Source organism: Simochromis diagramma, unplaced genomic scaffold, assembly GCF_900408965.1.
Source record: "Simochromis diagramma unplaced genomic scaffold, fSimDia1.1 OVJJ01000293.1, whole genome shotgun sequence".
NCBI classification, from domain to species: Eukaryota; Metazoa; Chordata; class Actinopteri; order Cichliformes; family Cichlidae; genus Simochromis; species Simochromis diagramma.
Genome location: NW_024386801.1, coordinates 12876192 through 12893761, shown reverse-complemented (window position 1 = coordinate 12893761; position 17570 = coordinate 12876192). Strand labels below are relative to the sequence as shown.

Genomic DNA, 17570 nt, shown 5'->3' with positions numbered 1-17570 from the left:
ATTCAATCAGGTAATGTTTTTTCAGATCTTCTGTTGTCCAACTTTGGTGAGCATTTGTGAATTCAATGTAGCTTTGGTTTTCTGTTCTTAGCTGACAAGAGATGCAGTCTTGAGTGTTATGTTTTGCTGCTGAAGCTTCAAGGTATGCTCTTCTGCATACACTTGGATGTAACGAGTGGTGATTTGAGTTACTGTCACCTTCCAATCAGCTCAGAGAAGTTTGGCCATTCTTCTCTGACCTCACATTCATTCACCTATATTTAACAAGACATCTTGTGACAGCCGTCTGTTTGTATGATAGTAGCATACAGTATTTCTGATGAAACATGTCCCTAAAATTAGTAGTTTTTCCGTTATCCATATAACATCCATGACAAAGTGTCATGGCCCCTTCTTAAAGCAAAAAAACAGCTTCTTGTTTGTAGCATACAGTATATTTCTGATTAAACATATCCCTAAAATTAGTATTTTTTCTGTTATCCATAGATAACGGGCATAACTTCTGATTTAAAGTTCTGTCTGTCTTTTATCAAGCTGCTTTGACAGGGTGAACAGTTAGCTGTGCAGAAACAGCATGACATATGAAACGGTCAAGATAATCATACACTTTTTTTCACTTCACAGACTCGATCTCATCAAGTGTCCCAAAAAACCTTGTCAGCAAAACAGTGACACAAAGACAACTTTATATGGGACTGCACAGTATTTTTTAACCCTCGGGCCCTTCCACTACATATAGACAGACAAATGGCCCTAAGTTTGAGTGGCTCTGGGTTACAGAGGTGGACACATATCACAAGAATCCATAAGTGATGTACTGAACTATAAAATCGCAAACACTATTGGATAGCACAACAGGAAATACACAAATTAACAAGAACACTGCACAGTATCAAGAACAAAGACAAAATAGTGCATATTTGCCAATAACACGGGTGATGTCAACCTATAGCCCATATTTCTGAGAGTATTTCTTCATTTCTTTCTTTGTTTAAAGTTACGTGCATTAAAATGTCAAACTAACTCTCATGAGTACCAAGGCTGTGTTAAACTTCTACATAATAATGCATACTGAATCTGAACTGAGCCTATCAAATAACAAAGTGTGACTGAAACGACTGTTAACAGGTTATAATGCTAGATGTGATATGTCCCTTAACTACCAAACGCAACTTAATTTCACAATATCTTTGTTAACGTTGCATATTACTGTTGTCGTGAACGCACCACGAATCGCGCTATGTTTGAGCAGATCTCAAAATATCTGGATGGGTATTGAATGCGCTGGCACGAATGAATCCACCATGCTGCTGACACCTTGCACACTGTTTCTATCGCTTCCTTTGGGGAAGGCTAGTTCGCTAGCCGGGTAACCAACCTAATAACCTAGTTCATAACAGCAGGCGTTACATCACTTTAGTTCGTGTCACACCTGTGAAATAACGGTCTAAAGAAGTTGACACTTTTCAGTCCATGTAACAGGCACTGTGGCATTAGCATGACACACTGACGTTTCTAGCTGTAACAAACGTGCAGAAGCTTTAGTGATTTATTAAATTTGTGTTTCAGAGAGGGGCTGTCAAGACGCGACTGCTTTCAACGCGCACTGTGAGTAAAACTGGAAAGCTAGTTAAATGTTGCTTTGTGTTTCGTAGTTAGTAGTTTTAAATAAGCTGGGAACGATACCTGCAAATTTGTTTTTCTTAGGAGTCACTCTGCCTATTAGCTCTGCAGCGTCGGCTGCTTGTCATTTCCTCTAGAAGAAAACGCTTAGTGAATTTGGTTAAGGCCTAGCATGCGAAGCTAACATTTACGTAAGCTAGCTAGATAGTGTGTTCATAAAGGGTACCTTTATAGCATTAGCATTGCGTGATAGCTTAAAATACCAACACTTTTTCGTGTGGTGTACAGTGTAAATATTTAGACTGTAGTGGCGACTATCTAGTCTCGTCAACGAGCTGCTGTGCTAATGCTAACTGTGACGTTGGAGTATTGAGGCGTTAAACCGGCCTGTCTTATTCAGCGCAGTCTGTTAGCTGTACGATGCTAACTTGACACTTTTTTGTTTGTTTAAGGAGTTTGAGACAGAAGAAAAGATGTCCTGTCCATGTGCTTCGGCTGCCAGGTTGTTCCTAAACACTGCTAACAGAGGTACGAAAGGGAAGACGCACACACTCTCTGCCCTACAGCTGCGTTAAGCTGCATGACATTGAGCTATTTGCTTCAACTTGTGGAATCAGGGCCCCAGCTGACCTAGATTACTGTTTGTTATGACAGTTCTGTAGCTAACGTCAACAGGAGGTAAAAAGGTAATTCATGACAGTTTAGAAGCTAAAGTTAGGACAATGTTGTCACATCACCTACGTTTTCGTATTTCAGATTTTAGACCAACAATACATATGATTTCATGACAAACAACAAAAACATAAGGAGCGATTTTACCCCATGTAAATACAATTCTTCCATCAGACCGTGAAGTGCTGCTCTTAATAATATACATGAAATAGAAATATGGTCTTTGGTATTATGGTATTTATGCATTATGTAGCCTTATAACATGTAATATTAGACATGTTGTTAAAATGCCCCTTTTTAAATCTTTAAACGTTTCTAAAAAAACATTTTTGTTTTACTTTAAACCTTTATTTGCCCATTTCCCAGACACAGGTGAAGCCTAATTGAAAACTAAAAGAAAATTTAAGTGAAAATATTATGCCCTCTTCCCCCAAAATTAATGCTAAGGACACTATGCATTGTATAGGAAAACGCAATTTAAAATCATATGTAAATGTCATTAGTTTTCAGACTTATGGCTGATAGAAATCTAAAGGGATGTTGCTTTTTTTTTTTTTTTTTTTTTTTTTTAAAACAGGACTGTCGTGCTCTCGGATTCAGTTGTTTTTTCTGAGTCGTCACGGGTTTCGAGAAACTCATTTGCCTCCTCGAGTACGTGTGAGGTCGTTTTCAGAGACCTCTGTCTGTTATGGCTCTAAAGATGGGACAACCAAGGATGGTGGAAGTGATGGTGGAAAGGTAATCTTTATTTGCAACATTCTGTAAATGTGGACGTACACAACCTAGTTAAAGCAGTGGATGATAATACTTTAATTTAACACGTGCTAACACAGTTGTTTTTACACAGAAGAGCCTCAGTGAGGGGAAAAGAATGTCTGGCTCCGGAGGATCGGGTAAGGGTGGAAGCCAGCTACGCTGCCCTAAGTGTGGGGACCCCTGCACACATGTAGAGACCTTCGTATGTGAGTTCACATATTACTCTTCAACAATTATTTACAAATGGTCTAACTGTTGAATGATGTCATGTCATGTTGTGTCAGTTGTGGAAATGTTTGTGTCCCAGATGTTTTCTTACGATATAAAGTTGTTGTTTACCAGTTGTTAAAAAAAAAAAAAAACCAAAGTAAATAAACTGATCATAAATAAATACATGGTATTATCACTGCTAGAAAACTAATGGTTGCTGAATAAATGGTTGCTGTTACTGGATTCCTCTCAACATGGATGATGAGCAGGGAGAAAAAAAGATGAATTAGACGTCACTTAAATTCATGATTTAGTGTTAAAAACAAGTTAACATCAACTTTCATATTTCTCTGTTACACAGACCTTTGTGCATGGAAATAACTATAAACACTAGTGTAAACACAGGAGATGAATAGTGCACCACAAACCACCACTTCAAGTATTTTCCTGGCACAGCTTGTCAAAATAAAGATGTGGATATAAACTGTGTAATGTCGGTTTTATTGCTGTCTCAGGAATGTTTTAGATTTTGCGGTGCCACATAAACATTTTGACTCATTGCTTTAAACCAAGAGGGGCTGTTAGGATTGTTGGACGTGTGAGAAACATCTTGGACACGGGTATATTTGTTTTTACGACTTTCTGACTTTAAATCGGCCAATCATAGTGAGTACTATCAATTAAAAATTACATTTACATCAGCTGCACCTGCTTTATTAATTTTTGCCAATCTAAATCTACAATACACTTTCCAGACAGAGAAGTGGTTTATGATGTACAGTTCGTGAGCTGTTTAACAATTTATCCTCTTATAGACCACAGGGAAAAGGTGGAAGTTTGTTTTGATGCTCAAATTAAAACAAAAATAAAAGCTTGAGAATCAGGTGTTCCAGGTAGGAGGATAAAACCTGAGTTGCAGGTAATAAAGGTCTTTATAAACAAAGGCCTAAGAAAAATCAATATCTGGGTTTTCATTATTTCTCAGTAAGACAAACAAATGCAGAAAATGTTGAGCTTTTCTTGTTGTCTAGGGGTGGATGGTCGACACCACACTAGTCAGTCAACACATCTCAGAAATATTCATGAACTATCTATAGCTTACAGAGGAAATGAATATGAGCAGCTACAGGAAATCTGATGGGGTTATTGGGGAGTTTATTTTCTTAAGCCTGTAGTGCATGCGATGAAGAGAACTGCTTGTTATGTGTTAGATTGTGATTGTCCTTAACTGGATCTTAAATGAGCATGTGTTGACTGTTATTGGTAATCAAAGCTGAACAGTATTCAAAACAACGAAGGATCAAAAACATAATAAGGTGCAGTTTTTCACTTTTTCCATATTTAGTTTAGGTTTCAGCATCAGTGGGATTAATGCATAAATTTATGTTGAAGTGTCTTTAAAAATTGCTTCAGCTTGGTTTAAATTTTTTTTAATTTTTTTTTTGTAGCATCAACACGATTTGTCAAATGTGAGAAATGTCATCACTTCTTCGTGGTGCTGTCTGAAACTGACTCTAAGAAAGGGCTAAACAAAGAGCCAGAATCTGCTGCGGAGGCAGTGAAACTGGCATTTGCACAGAAACCTCCTCCACCTCCAAAGAAGGTAAGAAACTGAAGCAGGAAACAATTTGTCAAAACAAGCTTTTAACATTCGATTGGGAATTTGATTGTGTTTTTCTCCTGTTGTGAAAGATTTTTTTTTTTTTCCTTCCCAGATATATGCCTATCTTGACAAGTATGTGGTTGGCCAGTCCTATGCAAAAAAAGTGTTGGCAGTTGCTGTGTATAATCACTATAAGCGCATCTACAATAACATCCCCTCTGGGAGCCGACAGCAGGTGGAGGTGGAAAAACAGCCATCTTTAACACCTCGTGGTCAGTATCAGTCTTCTCTGCAGACACTGCATCATTCTGCATCTAAGGATTTATTTCAAATAATATTGACCATTACTGTCTGATGGAAACCATACTTGATTTTATCTATTTATTTATTTATTTATTTATTTTTTAAAGCTTATGAAAGTCCTTTTTCGGTATTGGTAGATAGTGCCGAGCTTAGTCAAATTTTGGGTGAAATTCTTGTCTTCATTTAACACCAGAAACACGATCCATAAATGAACAAGAGCTGAAATGTAATATGAATCTTTAAAAAATTAATGCAGCAGATTATTTTTAATGATTTCAAAACTAAACCTCAAAGTGAAAATAGGCTGTGCTGAATGTCTGTCAAACATGGAGTAGAGAATTAGTGAATTCTAAGTTGAATTTGGACTAGAGCAGGGCGATATGGCCAAAAATATTTATCACGATATATATTTGAAAATTTGCGATAACGATATAACTGACGATATAATTGATGCGAGACAAAATACAACTCCACAACATTACTAGCGCAAAAAGACAACCTTCCATTTATTTTCACTTAAACAAGAAGCTGTTTTTTATGTACATTAAAGCTTTATAAAAATGTAACAGTGCAAATGCAAATTCCTTGCTGAAAGTTTAACCAAAAGGCATTTCCAGTAGAAATGGGCTGACATATCCTGAGCATAACCATGTATAATATCCACTGAAGTTAAAAAGAGGTGCTTTGCAACATTAAACTGCAGTGTGCAGTGCGTATTTTTCGGACCATAAGGTGCACGGGATTATAGCGCACATTAAGCGAAACAAAGCAGTCAGATAAATCAAACTTTATTAAACTCATTCTTCTTGCTTCCTCCACTTCTGTACCATTGATTCATTAATGAATGAATTCTGCTCTATTCCCATGTTGTTGCAGTATATTAATGACTAACCTTGTATTGTGGATGGATTATCTCAGTTGTTCTCCTGACTGAAGTTTGGTGTTTACAGCATCCTGCCATGCGATTGCATTTTTCTCTAACCATGAGGAACCTTCACGTTAACTTTTATAAGTGGAAAAGTGTTAGTGTTCGTCCTCCAGCTTCACTGTTTATGTTATGCTAACATAGCTGTGGCGCTAGCGATCACGTAGCACATCATTATATACCAGCTAACCCAACTTCAGTAACCCTACAAACTCACTGCTGTTTAGTTTCCTGTCTTCATTTATGTTGGAAGTGATAGCAGAGCTGTACGTTTGAATTTTTTCAGAAATCTCTCAGTCAGAACGTGCTATATCATGCTTAGGTAACTAGCGAGCTAACTTCCGCTAGCTTCCTGCTAACTTCTAACTCCGTTAAATGTAATAAGTTTTGTTTTCATGGATGCCTGGAAGTTAAACTTTATAGTTACACCTGGTAAAGCAGCAAAGCCGATCGTTTTATTAAAGATGAAAGAATTTAGACAGTTTTTAACTCTCAGTGATGCTGCAGTGTTGTTTGACCTGAAGCATACAGAGTTTAGGACCCAGATTACTCCCAGATTTAAGAGCATCTTAGTCCGACAAATATGACAATAACAACGGCCGCTTGCATGTTCTGCAAAAAAATGTGCTTTGTTGTGTATCTGACGGACAAACACCAAACCAGTTCCACATCACGGAAGTTGCACCATTTTTACAAACCAATTCTGGTTCATATGTTTCACTCAACAATCGGCCATGTGCGTATGAAAACAAAGGCACTGCGCATGCGCGTTTTACTCCCATTCTATCGCGATATTTCATTTTCCTATCGTTGCCTAACATTATACCGGTATTACCGTGAACGGTATAATATGGCCCAGCCCTAATTTGGACACAGCAACAGTATGTCCTAAAAGCAAAGCTCATTTAAATAAGCTGGTAATAAATTAACAAAATATGATCATGCAAGGTTTCACTTTGAAATGTGTTCATGCAAATGCCAAAATAAATAAGCAGACTTTAATGTTTGCCACATTGAAAACAATATTAATATTTGCATGTTAAGAGTATCAAAAAAAAAGAAAAAAAAAAAAGGACTGACTGAGGTAGACGGCAACAGATTTCAATTAGGGTATTATTGCATACAGCGCTTAAGTGCCAACTTAACCCTGTTTAATCAAAAATTTATAGCAGACTGACTTCGTCTTATTACCGTTTTATCCCAGTTTTATTGCCAAATTGATGCACCAAAGTTGGTTTAAAGGCAGCAGCTGAGCATTGCTTCAAAATGATCTGTCTTTGAAGAGACCATTTCAAAGGCAATACCACTGCAAGTTAATTGCATACAGGCATAAATTTTTTTTTTTCCGCACAGCAGTCTCCGACCACTGTTTTCCCTAGTGTGACTGGACCCTGGGAGGTATGCTTAAAACTCACCTAAGATTTTACTTCTTAACAAGCCAAGTGCAATGTTAAGTCTTAGGACATTTATCAGGGCCATTCCTGTGTATGGGGCTCCAGAACATTTCAATCAGTGGTCATAAAAATGTATGATACCTCAGGAGAGACAAGCAGTAGTTCACTCACAAAGAAATTATACATAGATATTATACGATACACTATTAAAATAAAAAAAAATAAAATAAAAAAAGAGTATCAACGGTTCCTCTTGAAACGTCCTTACAAATAACCGTAGAGAGGTTACAGCTGTGGCCTTAAGTTATAATCTGTATTATTTGGCATTTGTTCAATATTTATCATATGATTTCATAAAGCTCTTTTTCAGCGACTGCATTGATAATGTTATAATGGTAATATAGCGGTATTAGTATTAATATTGATTTAAGCACTTTCACCCTCTCTCTGTAGAGCTAGAGATGAGAAGACGAGAGGATGAATACAGGTTCACAAGTAAGTGACTGTCCTACTCGCTGTTGTCTTTTAGCACTTTTGAAGTCACTTAATCAGCAGTTTGTTGTTTTTAAGTTGCGCAAATGCCAAAGTGTACAGGCCGCTGTGACAGTCAAGGGTTTGTTTTGCCTTTTTCAGAGAGATTACATTTTTTATGCATTTATGGCCGTGTCCAATTTAAAAAAAAAATGATGAACTTTGAACTAAAATGATTAAGGAATTTTGTCAACATCAGATAGTAGGGTATATTTCCAGTTTGTAACAGTGACCTTTTGCATAAAATAAAACCTAGAAATTGAACCAGTAAAATTACACTTTTCAATGATTGACAGACCAGACAAGCAGATGAAGTTGGCCTTTGACCGACTTTCAGATGTTTGCTAATTTTAGTTGAGCTGTTCTCAGTAAGTCACAGTGACACTGAACAGGGTGTGTGTATTTTTAGCCCATGTATGGGAACTGTTACTCTACACAAATGGTTGCATTCATGATCAGTGAATGGCATGTTTGTCTAACAGTGACTCAAAGGAATCCATTACATTGCATTTTAGTGATTTATGAATCATAGAGTTTTTACAGTTCTTTGTAGTAATGAGGTGACCTGTCCGGTTGGCTTGTTGTTCCAGAGCTGCTGCAGATTGCAGGAATCAGCCCTCATGGAAATGCTCTCGGGGCGTCCATGCAGCAGCAGGCGAGCCAACAGGCACCTCAGGAGAGGAGAGGTGGGGAAGTGTTGGACTCTACACACACTGAGATTAAACTGGAGAAGAGCAACATTATTCTGCTTGGTCCAACTGGTTCAGGTAAGTTTGGTTTGTAATACTTTTAAGCTGATTCTGTCAGATACACTGTGCAATGTGTTTGTATTATGTCCTTCTCCAGACAATTTTATGATTCACATAAATTTTCACAGGAAAGACATTGTTGGCGCAGACACTGGCACGTTGTCTGGATGTTCCATTTGCAATTTGCGACTGCACCACACTAACTCAAGCTGGATACGTGGGAGAGGACATCGAGTCGGTTATTGCCAAACTCCTGCAAGATGCCAACTACTCAGTGGAAAAAGCACAGCAAGGTGGGCAGAGGGACTTTATTTACAGAATGAGTTTCCAGTGTCAGAATGATACGTATGTTTACTGAGTAAGAAACTGCCTGTTTTGAAAACACTGAGCACAAGCAGCAAGCACCAGCAGTATCTAACACAAACATAATCTCGTTCCTCCCCCTCACATCCACCCAACCGTTTCTTTAATGTTAACATGCAATTAATAATAATATTTCATTTGATATAGGAAGTCTCAAATCACTACCTGAAATTAAAATTAAGACAAGTGTTGGATTAATGAGCAAATATTTTAATGTCACAATGTTTACCATACAAACCATTGTTGTACAAATTAATGTACCTGATTATTTACAGATTCATTTATGGTGACCCTAAAAGAAAGCAATCACAGTTGTATTTTATAAAAACAAGGCCTCAACTGCGAGGCCAAAACTCAGTAATTAGATTAGAGGACTGGGAGTAGATAACATTAGAGTATAAACAAATTAAAATGGTACCATAGGACTCTTGTATGGAAAATCACTTTGTGAAGCTTAATCATTGAGAAGATTAATGCTGTTTCATTTTCATATACATTACTGAATTACTCTGCTACAACACATCTAAAAACTAGAATGCTTTTTTTCATGTTGCATCCTTTACTGTGCTAAAGAATGTGTTTATGGCTTTACTATGTTGAATATACTGACAAGAAGAGGAACAGGTTTAAATTAATTGGATTTCAGGTTAAATTAACAAGTTAGCTTACACATGCACTGTACTCTGCACTGCATGTTTACAAGCTTTCAGCATGAATACTGGTGAGGTGTATGCACCAGAAAGCATGAAATTGGAAGAAAATACTAAGCAGTTATCCACAGAAAGCTCATCAAAGACAAGAAGTGTCTCAGGCAGTGTCTTTGTAAGACATTAAGCTTTGTTCTCCTGTTTCATGTGCAGGTATTGTGTTTCTGGATGAGGTTGACAAGATTGGCAGTGTTCCTGGAATCCATCAGCTGAGAGATGTGGGTGGTGAGGGAGTTCAGCAGGTTAGTGTGCAAACTCTATGCAGCAGTTTGTTTAAAGGCTGCAAGAAATTATTTTTGATTATACTTTTATTTAATTTAGAGATCATATGTTCGATTTATTCCTCCTTGTTAAAGTTTTAGGACAGTCCAGGTTTTTTTTTTTTGGTTTGTTTTATGCAAACACAGACAGATTTTGTTTACATTTATGACCTTGCGGTTTTCTGTTTGTTGTCCTTTTCATTCTGTATTGGTCAACTGAGACTTACATTCACTTTTTCTGCTCTGTCAGGGTTTACTTAAACTTCTGGAGGGTACAGTTGTCAACGTTCCTGAGAAAAACTCCAGGAAACTGAGAGGAGAAACTGTGCAGGTCGACACAACAAACATACTCTTTGTTGCATCTGGTGCCTTTAATGGACTTGACAGAATCATTAGCAGAAGAAAGAATGAAAAGGTAAACTTGACAAGGCTCAGATGTATTGCATGCCAGCAGGTGTTCAGCCTGTTTGTTATTCCTGCCTTTAAAATGTTCCTTGTGTTTCATATCTGTCCAGTATTTGGGTTTTGGAACTCCCTCTAACCTGGGGAAAGGGCGCCGCGCAGCTGCTGCTGCAGATCTGGCAAACACCAGCGGCGAGACAGACACCGTAGCAGAGATCGAGGAGAAGGACAGGCTGCTGAAGCACGTCGAGGCCAGGGATCTAATTGAGTTTGGAATGATCCCAGAGTTTGTTGGCCGTCTTCCCGTTATCGTTCCTCTGCACAGTTTGGATGAAGACACGCTTGTCCGGATCTTGACTGAACCACGCAATGCTGTAGTGCCCCAGTACCAGGCTCTGTTCAGCATGGACAAAGTAGGAGTTCTAATATTGTAGTTGCTGCAACGCTGTGTGGGTGGTGGGGGTAGACATTCTCATATTTGGGCTGCTGTGTTTGCACAGTAAGGTTTTCTTGAGTCAAAATACAGCAGTGTCCTCTCAAATATCTGCACACAGTCCTTTTATTTATAATACAAACACTTTCCAGAGAGTAATCTGATGCATGTACTTTCTTGTTTCACTGGTACCAAAAAAATCATGTCTCTCTAAACACAGCCTCTATTTCTTTTGTTAGATCAGATGTACAGAAACATAATAATACATTTGTGTTTGTGACTTAAATGACTTGATTTTTAGAATTAAAATTAAATGGTCAATATCTTTTGTTTCAGTGTGATCTCAATGTGACTCAGGATGCCTTGAGGGCAATAGCAAGAATGGCTTTGGAGAGGAAAACTGGAGCTCGTGGCCTCAGATCCATCATGGTATGTGATTTTTACAGAAGGTGCCAAACTTTAGGTTTTTATTTTTTTGTTGTGGTGTGGTGTAAGGTGAAAACTTGTCTTCATGCACAGGAAAAACTCCTCCTTGAGCCCATGTTTGAGGTGCCCCACTCTGACATCATGGCTGTTGAGCTGGACAAAGATGTTGTCCAAGGAAAATCCCAACCCAGATATGTCAGGTCAGTACCTCTCCTCACAGTTTCGGGGTAGATGGGTCATGCTAGAGATCAGTTTTCTTACACAGAGTACATGGCGAGTCAGTAACTGAAACTCGACCTGCATCCTTTATTTGAATTTCAGAACTCCTGCCAAGGATTCGGCAGAAGAGGAATACGACTCTGGTATCGAGGAGGACAACTGGCCTAGGCAGGCAGACGCTGCTAACAACTGAACCATTTTACCCTAAAGGCCACGCTGTCGCAAATCATTAGATCACTATGAACCTTTTGGATACCAAGTTTGGTACCAACTCTTTTATTAAAGCCCCTGACAAATACGCTGTGGACACTGGTGGGGAGGGTTTTTGTGATGAAGTTAAGAGAGTGTAACAGCCTTGGGTCCTGTGCATCAGATGTAGATTCTATAGTGGTGCACTCACAGGGTGGACCTTAAAATATTTCAATCTCTGGGGATTGTTAACATTTTATCTATATAAAGATAATGAAATTTTATTCATGGAAGTATTTGTAGCTAGCTTGTTTTTCCTTTTTGTAGTGAGGGGTTGTAATGGCAAGGGAAGCAAATGGAAATTATGGGATCATACTGTACACTTGCAAACATGGGATGCTGAGAAAAGAAAGACCCGATATGATGTTAACATGTTAGCTGATGCCTCATCAGGGCATCATATTCCATGAGCACATCAATATTTTTGATGTTTTCTTTTTCCTTTACCACCATTGTAATAATGGTGCTCACAGTGAAATCAGCTGTAAATGTTTAGGCACGCTGCTTAGGTAGCATTTGTAAGCAGTTTGTATGACATGACCTCTAATTATTAGAACATATTGTGAGGTATAATGCACCAGCACACTAATTACAGCAGGTGAGACACAATGGTGACCTTTTAAACAGCCAGAATGGTTATTTTCAGTTTTTGGCTTCCTCCTTTAGCACACTTTTTAGGGAATGTATAAGTGTTTACTTACAGACCTCTGTCTCACAGAGGGCTGTTTCACAAAGCTGGTTAGCCGGGTCACTTTGAAGTATCAGTGAAATAGCTTCTGAAGTTTTGTTTTATAAAAACTGAACCGTGTTCAGATGCTCTCTTTCCTGTTAATGCTGGCTGCCTCTCCAAACCTGCTTTGTCAAACACCCCTCAGAGCAGCATGGATATTTTTTTAATTTCCTTGTGGTTGCCCGGTTGGCTGTTGGAAGCTCACCTTACCTTTAGTGATGTAATATCCTGTTACTAAATGGTACCTCAGTACACGTCTGTAATCAAGCCTCTACTTAAATGCTCTGACTGAACCATGCTGCTGCTGTCTTTAAAATGCTGTTTGTGCTTTCAAACTAGATTAAACTAGATTTGTTCCCCCCTTTGCTTGAAGCTTCATTTTATTTTACTAAAGTTTTCAGAGGTCTGTTACAGAACCTGTACTCCCCACCCCCAAAATTTTGTGAATCTTAAATTTATTGTGATTGTTTAAAGTGTACAAATAAAATGTATATCTCTGTACAATTTTTTTTTTTTTAATTGTTCTTTCATTCTCATTTAAGTTTGAGGTGCGATTAAAACCTTAAAATAAATGAATGCAACAGACATCACAATGTTGCGATGCACTGTTAGGCTGTCACCTTTATGTAATCAGCTAATCTCTGGAAAGTATTGTGCTGTGCTTTGTTTCCTGATACCTCAGCATTTCCCTAATCCTCCTCCTAGTACACAGGAAAGTCACAAAGTGTCCGTACAAAGTCTTTAGTGTGGCCTTGAATACAGATGGAAAATGATACAATCTGCTGAAAGGGATAAAATAGTGAAGTTTTAATAATAATACTTATAAATGTTAGAGACCACTGTATTAGATTGTTTTTCAAAATATAATATGTATAATATGTTTTGGTGTTATATGGTTTAATTTTGATATGTTTGTTTGATATATTTCTAATGGCTGTATGACTGTGGGATTAACCTCCTAGGACCTGGCGTCCACATACGTGGACATCACATTTTGGGTTATTTAGACCAAAATACTCAATTTTGCTCTACAAGGGCCTGATATCCACTTACGAGGACATTATACTGCTACTGTTCTAAAATTTTAAACAAATATCCTCATTTGTGGCTCTTATTTTTCTAAAAACAAAAATAAGGTTAAAAAAAATAAATTCTGGTAATTCTTTGTTTTTACATTCATCGGGCCCCAATATGCCCAAATATCAAAGAGAAATTAAAAATGCATGCCGTTTAAGAGTTCGGGTCTTAGGAGGTTAAAGCAGGCACCTGAGGTATTGGTAAAGAAACCCAATGATGTCAGAGGCTTAGTGGCGAAGGGGTTTATCGCGTCTGCTGTCTGAGTCATTTACTCCAAACACTTGCCGATTGTTTCAGAGGACCGTGGACCTGGAAGAACATATCTGACCAAGGTAAAAATTTCAAAAGGTAAAACTTTCTTTTAAAACTTAAAGCTGAAGATACAGGAGATCTTCATGTCTTCTGATGCAGGTTGGTGATTTGAAACATTTTGGTGGTGATGAACATGCTGGAAGATGTCCCGTTTCAGACCGAGCTGGGTCCACTGGAGGAAGAAATGCAGCTGTTGCCTGCTCCGGACATTACTCTACCAGACTGCCGACAGATAATGAAGGAAACTGAGGTCAAACATTAAAAACATTTCAAAAAATTTCTCAATATAGAGCTTGTGTTCTTTCTTGTTCAGTATCTGCTTGCAATTTTATTTCTCAGTTTAATTACTTTAAAATCCAGGGTTTGAGTTTTGGAGTTTAGCAAAGCTTCTTTTTTTTTCTTCTTCATTTTAATGCACTTCTGAAGTTACAGATTCTAATAAGAGTTTAAACAGTGCTGAAGACAATGTTCTCCTGAAACAATATGCACACTGTAATGAAGGATTAAGTTCAAATAAAAGAGCTAGATTGGGCTTTTACTGTGAAGTTGAAAAATGTTTTTATTGCACCTTATTAACATTACTGGTATAGGTCTTTTTCCCCTGGAAGAAAAGCACAGGTTGTATGATAAAATTAGTATATTTAGGGTCATGTGCACACTTGAATACTACAGTTATTAAGGTTTTTAGTAGCCTCCACACCTGTAAATGTCAGCTGTGAAAAAGGCTAATGCTCCAAATGTTTATAATTTTTCTGCAGTATGGATTCAACCTGGAGAGATGGATTTTAACTGGCCAGCAGCCAGTCTGCCAGGCTCCATCCTGCCCACCTTACTGGTTGATGTTCAGCAGCCCTAAGGAGAGTCACAGAGTCACTCCCAGGAGCAGCGATCAGTGGGTCCCCAACCCTCGGCCCCGCAGCCACAGCTTGAACTCTGCAGACGCTCACTGGCTGCGCCATCGCACCGTCAAGTTCCTCGTATCTGACTCTGATGATGAAGATGGTTATCATGAGGACAATGAAATGTCCTCTACTGAAGATGCCCCTCACCTCATCAATTGCAGGGAGCGGCCCCGGAGCGCTTCACTCAAAGGCCCAATCGCCAGAGTCAAAGACATGCACTTTGTTGCTTCCCCTCACAACTGTAAGACTGGCTCAGCTCAGTGTTTCAGAGGTCACAGGGGCACATCTTCTCCCCAAGAGTGCAGACAGCCTCTGCGTGTGCTCGAGCAGCACAGATCACAGCAGGCCAGCCCGCTCCCTCAGGGCCAGAGGAACATCAAGAAGAGGCAGCGCTCTTCAGGCAGGAAGTTCTCCCAAAACACACCACCCGCTGGACCTTCCCCACCGAGGCAACAACAACGACCCTCCTCTGCAGGGCCTGTTTTAAAAAACCGCAGAAAGAAGGTTGGTTTTTCTGAGAGCGTCACATAACAATATAATACTTGAAGCAGGTAAAGCTGTTTTCTATTATTTGTGCCTGGTCTTCCCTTGTCATCATCAGGTTCTGACGAGCGGTGCGTCTCGGGGGGTTTTCTTCGACTGTGCAGCAGAGCTTTTGACAGCCCTCAGCCAGGAAGAGAGAGAGTTACTTGAAACAATCACTGAGAAAGGCTACCCTTTAAGAACAGCTATTCTGGCGCTGCAGAAGACAGGCTATAGGAACCCTGAAAAGGTACGTAACACACTGGGGTTATAACATGCTGTTTAATGATTGCATTTTTCTACGAAACTGTGAACTCTTAAGTCTGAGTAAATTCTGACTCGAAATTAAAACTTTTAGGATAGAGCGGCACAGTGATACAGTAGTTAGCACCAAGAAGGTTCAAATCTACTAGCCAGCTGGAGCCTTTTGTGTTGAGTTTACATGTTCTCCTGCCTGTGTGGGTTCTCTGGCTTCTTTGCACAGTCCAAATACCTGCATGTTGGGTTAATATGTGAATCTAGATTGGCCATAGGTGTGAAAGTGAGCATGATATCTGTCTCTTTGTTAGCCCAGCATCACAGTTATGAGTGGTGGGATAAGATATATGCTATTGTATTTTAATTAAAGACACTGGGCATCAAGTCTGGCCTCAGGTGCTCTTACTACTGAAAGGCCCCAAGGTATATGTGGAGTCCCCAATATGCTTCAATCAATCATTCAGTCCAGGTTTGGAGGACTGTGTGTTTAAAATCTGGAGGCAGAAGGGTATAAGTTATTTGGGAGACATCTATATTGAGGGCTAGCTTGCCCCTTTCCAAAAATTACAGAAGACATTCAAGCTTTCCATTGAAAAACTGAAAGACGTGCGCAAACTTGAGACATGTATCCTTTTTAAAGATGAACAGAAGCCCAGCCATGCGGTCTTGGATGGTCTCCTGAAAATTAAGCTATTTTCCAAATGAGCTGTGTCTTAACTCTACAGCATCCAACAAAATGTAAATGATCCATCCTCAGAGTCATTCCAGGCAGATTGGTAAACATTCACAGCATCTCTATAAATGCTCAGCACACCTCAATTCAAAGCTGTCCATACTTCTATCCAACTAGATTACGTAAAATATTCAAAGGCACTTCACCTCTGTGTGTAAATTTTTGAACAGAGCAAGGAAACCTATCTAATGAGTTCAACAACAGTTACAGTAACAGTTTATAGACGTTTTGGGGTAACTAATTTGAGTTTTTCCACCAAGGCATTAAATAGGGAACTCCTGGGGAACCAATCACCATGAAATTGGTGATCAAAATAAATCTTTATTCTATCCATTGTCCTGTGGATTAACAATATCACATTGTACTATGAACACTTATAACTCAAGTAATGCTTTTTCTGAGCCGCCGCCAATGGCCTGTTTGTTTTGTATAAAATGCATTTAAGTATTTAAAAACCAATACACACATACTTTAAAAAAAAAAAAAAAAAAAAAAGCAATGGCATCAGAAGAAATAAGAGGTTAAAGAAAATACAGCAATCATAATTATCCCTCGCCTAATTTGCAATACTTGGCAAACCAATGTTTTTCTAATGCAGTAAACATAAAACACATCTGTAAAGTAATAGTATGTAGGTCAAGCTATATCCTGTATTCACATTCCCAAATGTTAATGAATAGACTTCATAAAATTGTACACAGAAATGGATAAAATTCATGCCGTTTCTGCTATCGACAGGTGCTAAAATATCTGGTTACCTGTGATCGTCTGTGTCAGCTGGGTTATGACCAAGCACAGGTGGAAGAGGCTTTGGAGATGTTTCAGAACTGTGAAAGCAAGGTAAATCCAGTTTTTCCAAGTCAGGTTGAAAAGTCAGCACCTGTCACACACTATTGTACCTTGACATGAAGGAGCAAAACAGTATCTTCTTTTTCCAGGCTGCTGAGTTCCTACGCCTGTTGGCTCAGTTTAATGAGATGGGCTTCCAGCAAAGCGCAATCAAAGAAGTGCTGCTTGTTAATGAAAATCACCGTGAGAGGGCTCTTGAGGAGCTCATGACACGCATGGCTTAAATAAGTCATCACATTTCCAGTGAAAAGAAGGGAAGGACTTTTACATCCACTCACTAGAAGAGCACTCGTGAGAGCTCACTTCCTCCAGACCAGTCCCCTACCTATAGTTTTATAGAAAGAACAATACTTTACAATTAC

The 17570-nt window shown here is 38.8% G+C and overlaps 2 protein-coding genes across 3 annotated transcripts; both read left to right on the top strand.

The window, feature by feature from the left end:
• The first annotated feature begins 1326 nt into the window (after positions 1-1326).
• On the top strand, positions 1327-13059 carry clpxb (caseinolytic mitochondrial matrix peptidase chaperone subunit Xb). 2 transcript variants are annotated; one of them, XM_040026934.1, is made up of 15 exons: positions 1328-1608; positions 2076-2151; positions 2873-3033; positions 3143-3257; positions 4710-4864; positions 4977-5136; positions 7940-7981; positions 8608-8784; positions 8895-9059; positions 9990-10078; positions 10347-10511; positions 10612-10911; positions 11268-11360; positions 11451-11557; positions 11679-13059. In XM_040026934.1, exons 2-15 carry the CDS (start codon positions 2097-2099, stop codon positions 11767-11769), a joined length of 1875 nt encoding a protein of 624 aa, XP_039882868.1. In that variant the 5' UTR covers positions 1328-1608; positions 2076-2096; the 3' UTR covers positions 11770-13059. The 2 variants fall into 2 exon arrangements, with proteins under 2 accessions (XP_039882870.1, XP_039882868.1); XM_040026936.1 differs by lacking the exon at positions 7940-7981 and having other exon boundaries at positions 1327-1608; positions 11679-11809.
• A 659-nt stretch (positions 13060-13718) lies between these two features.
• On the top strand, positions 13719-17462 carry LOC120730515 (ubiquitin-associated protein 1-like). Its single transcript, XM_040026957.1, has 6 exons — positions 13719-13964; positions 14044-14194; positions 14703-15350; positions 15448-15618; positions 17098-17199; positions 17298-17462. The coding sequence occupies exons 2-6, from the start codon at positions 14072-14074 to the stop codon at positions 17430-17432; spliced, it is 1179 nt and encodes a 392-aa protein (XP_039882891.1). The 5' UTR covers positions 13719-13964; positions 14044-14071; the 3' UTR covers positions 17433-17462.
• The last annotated feature ends 108 nt before the right edge of the window (positions 17463-17570 follow it).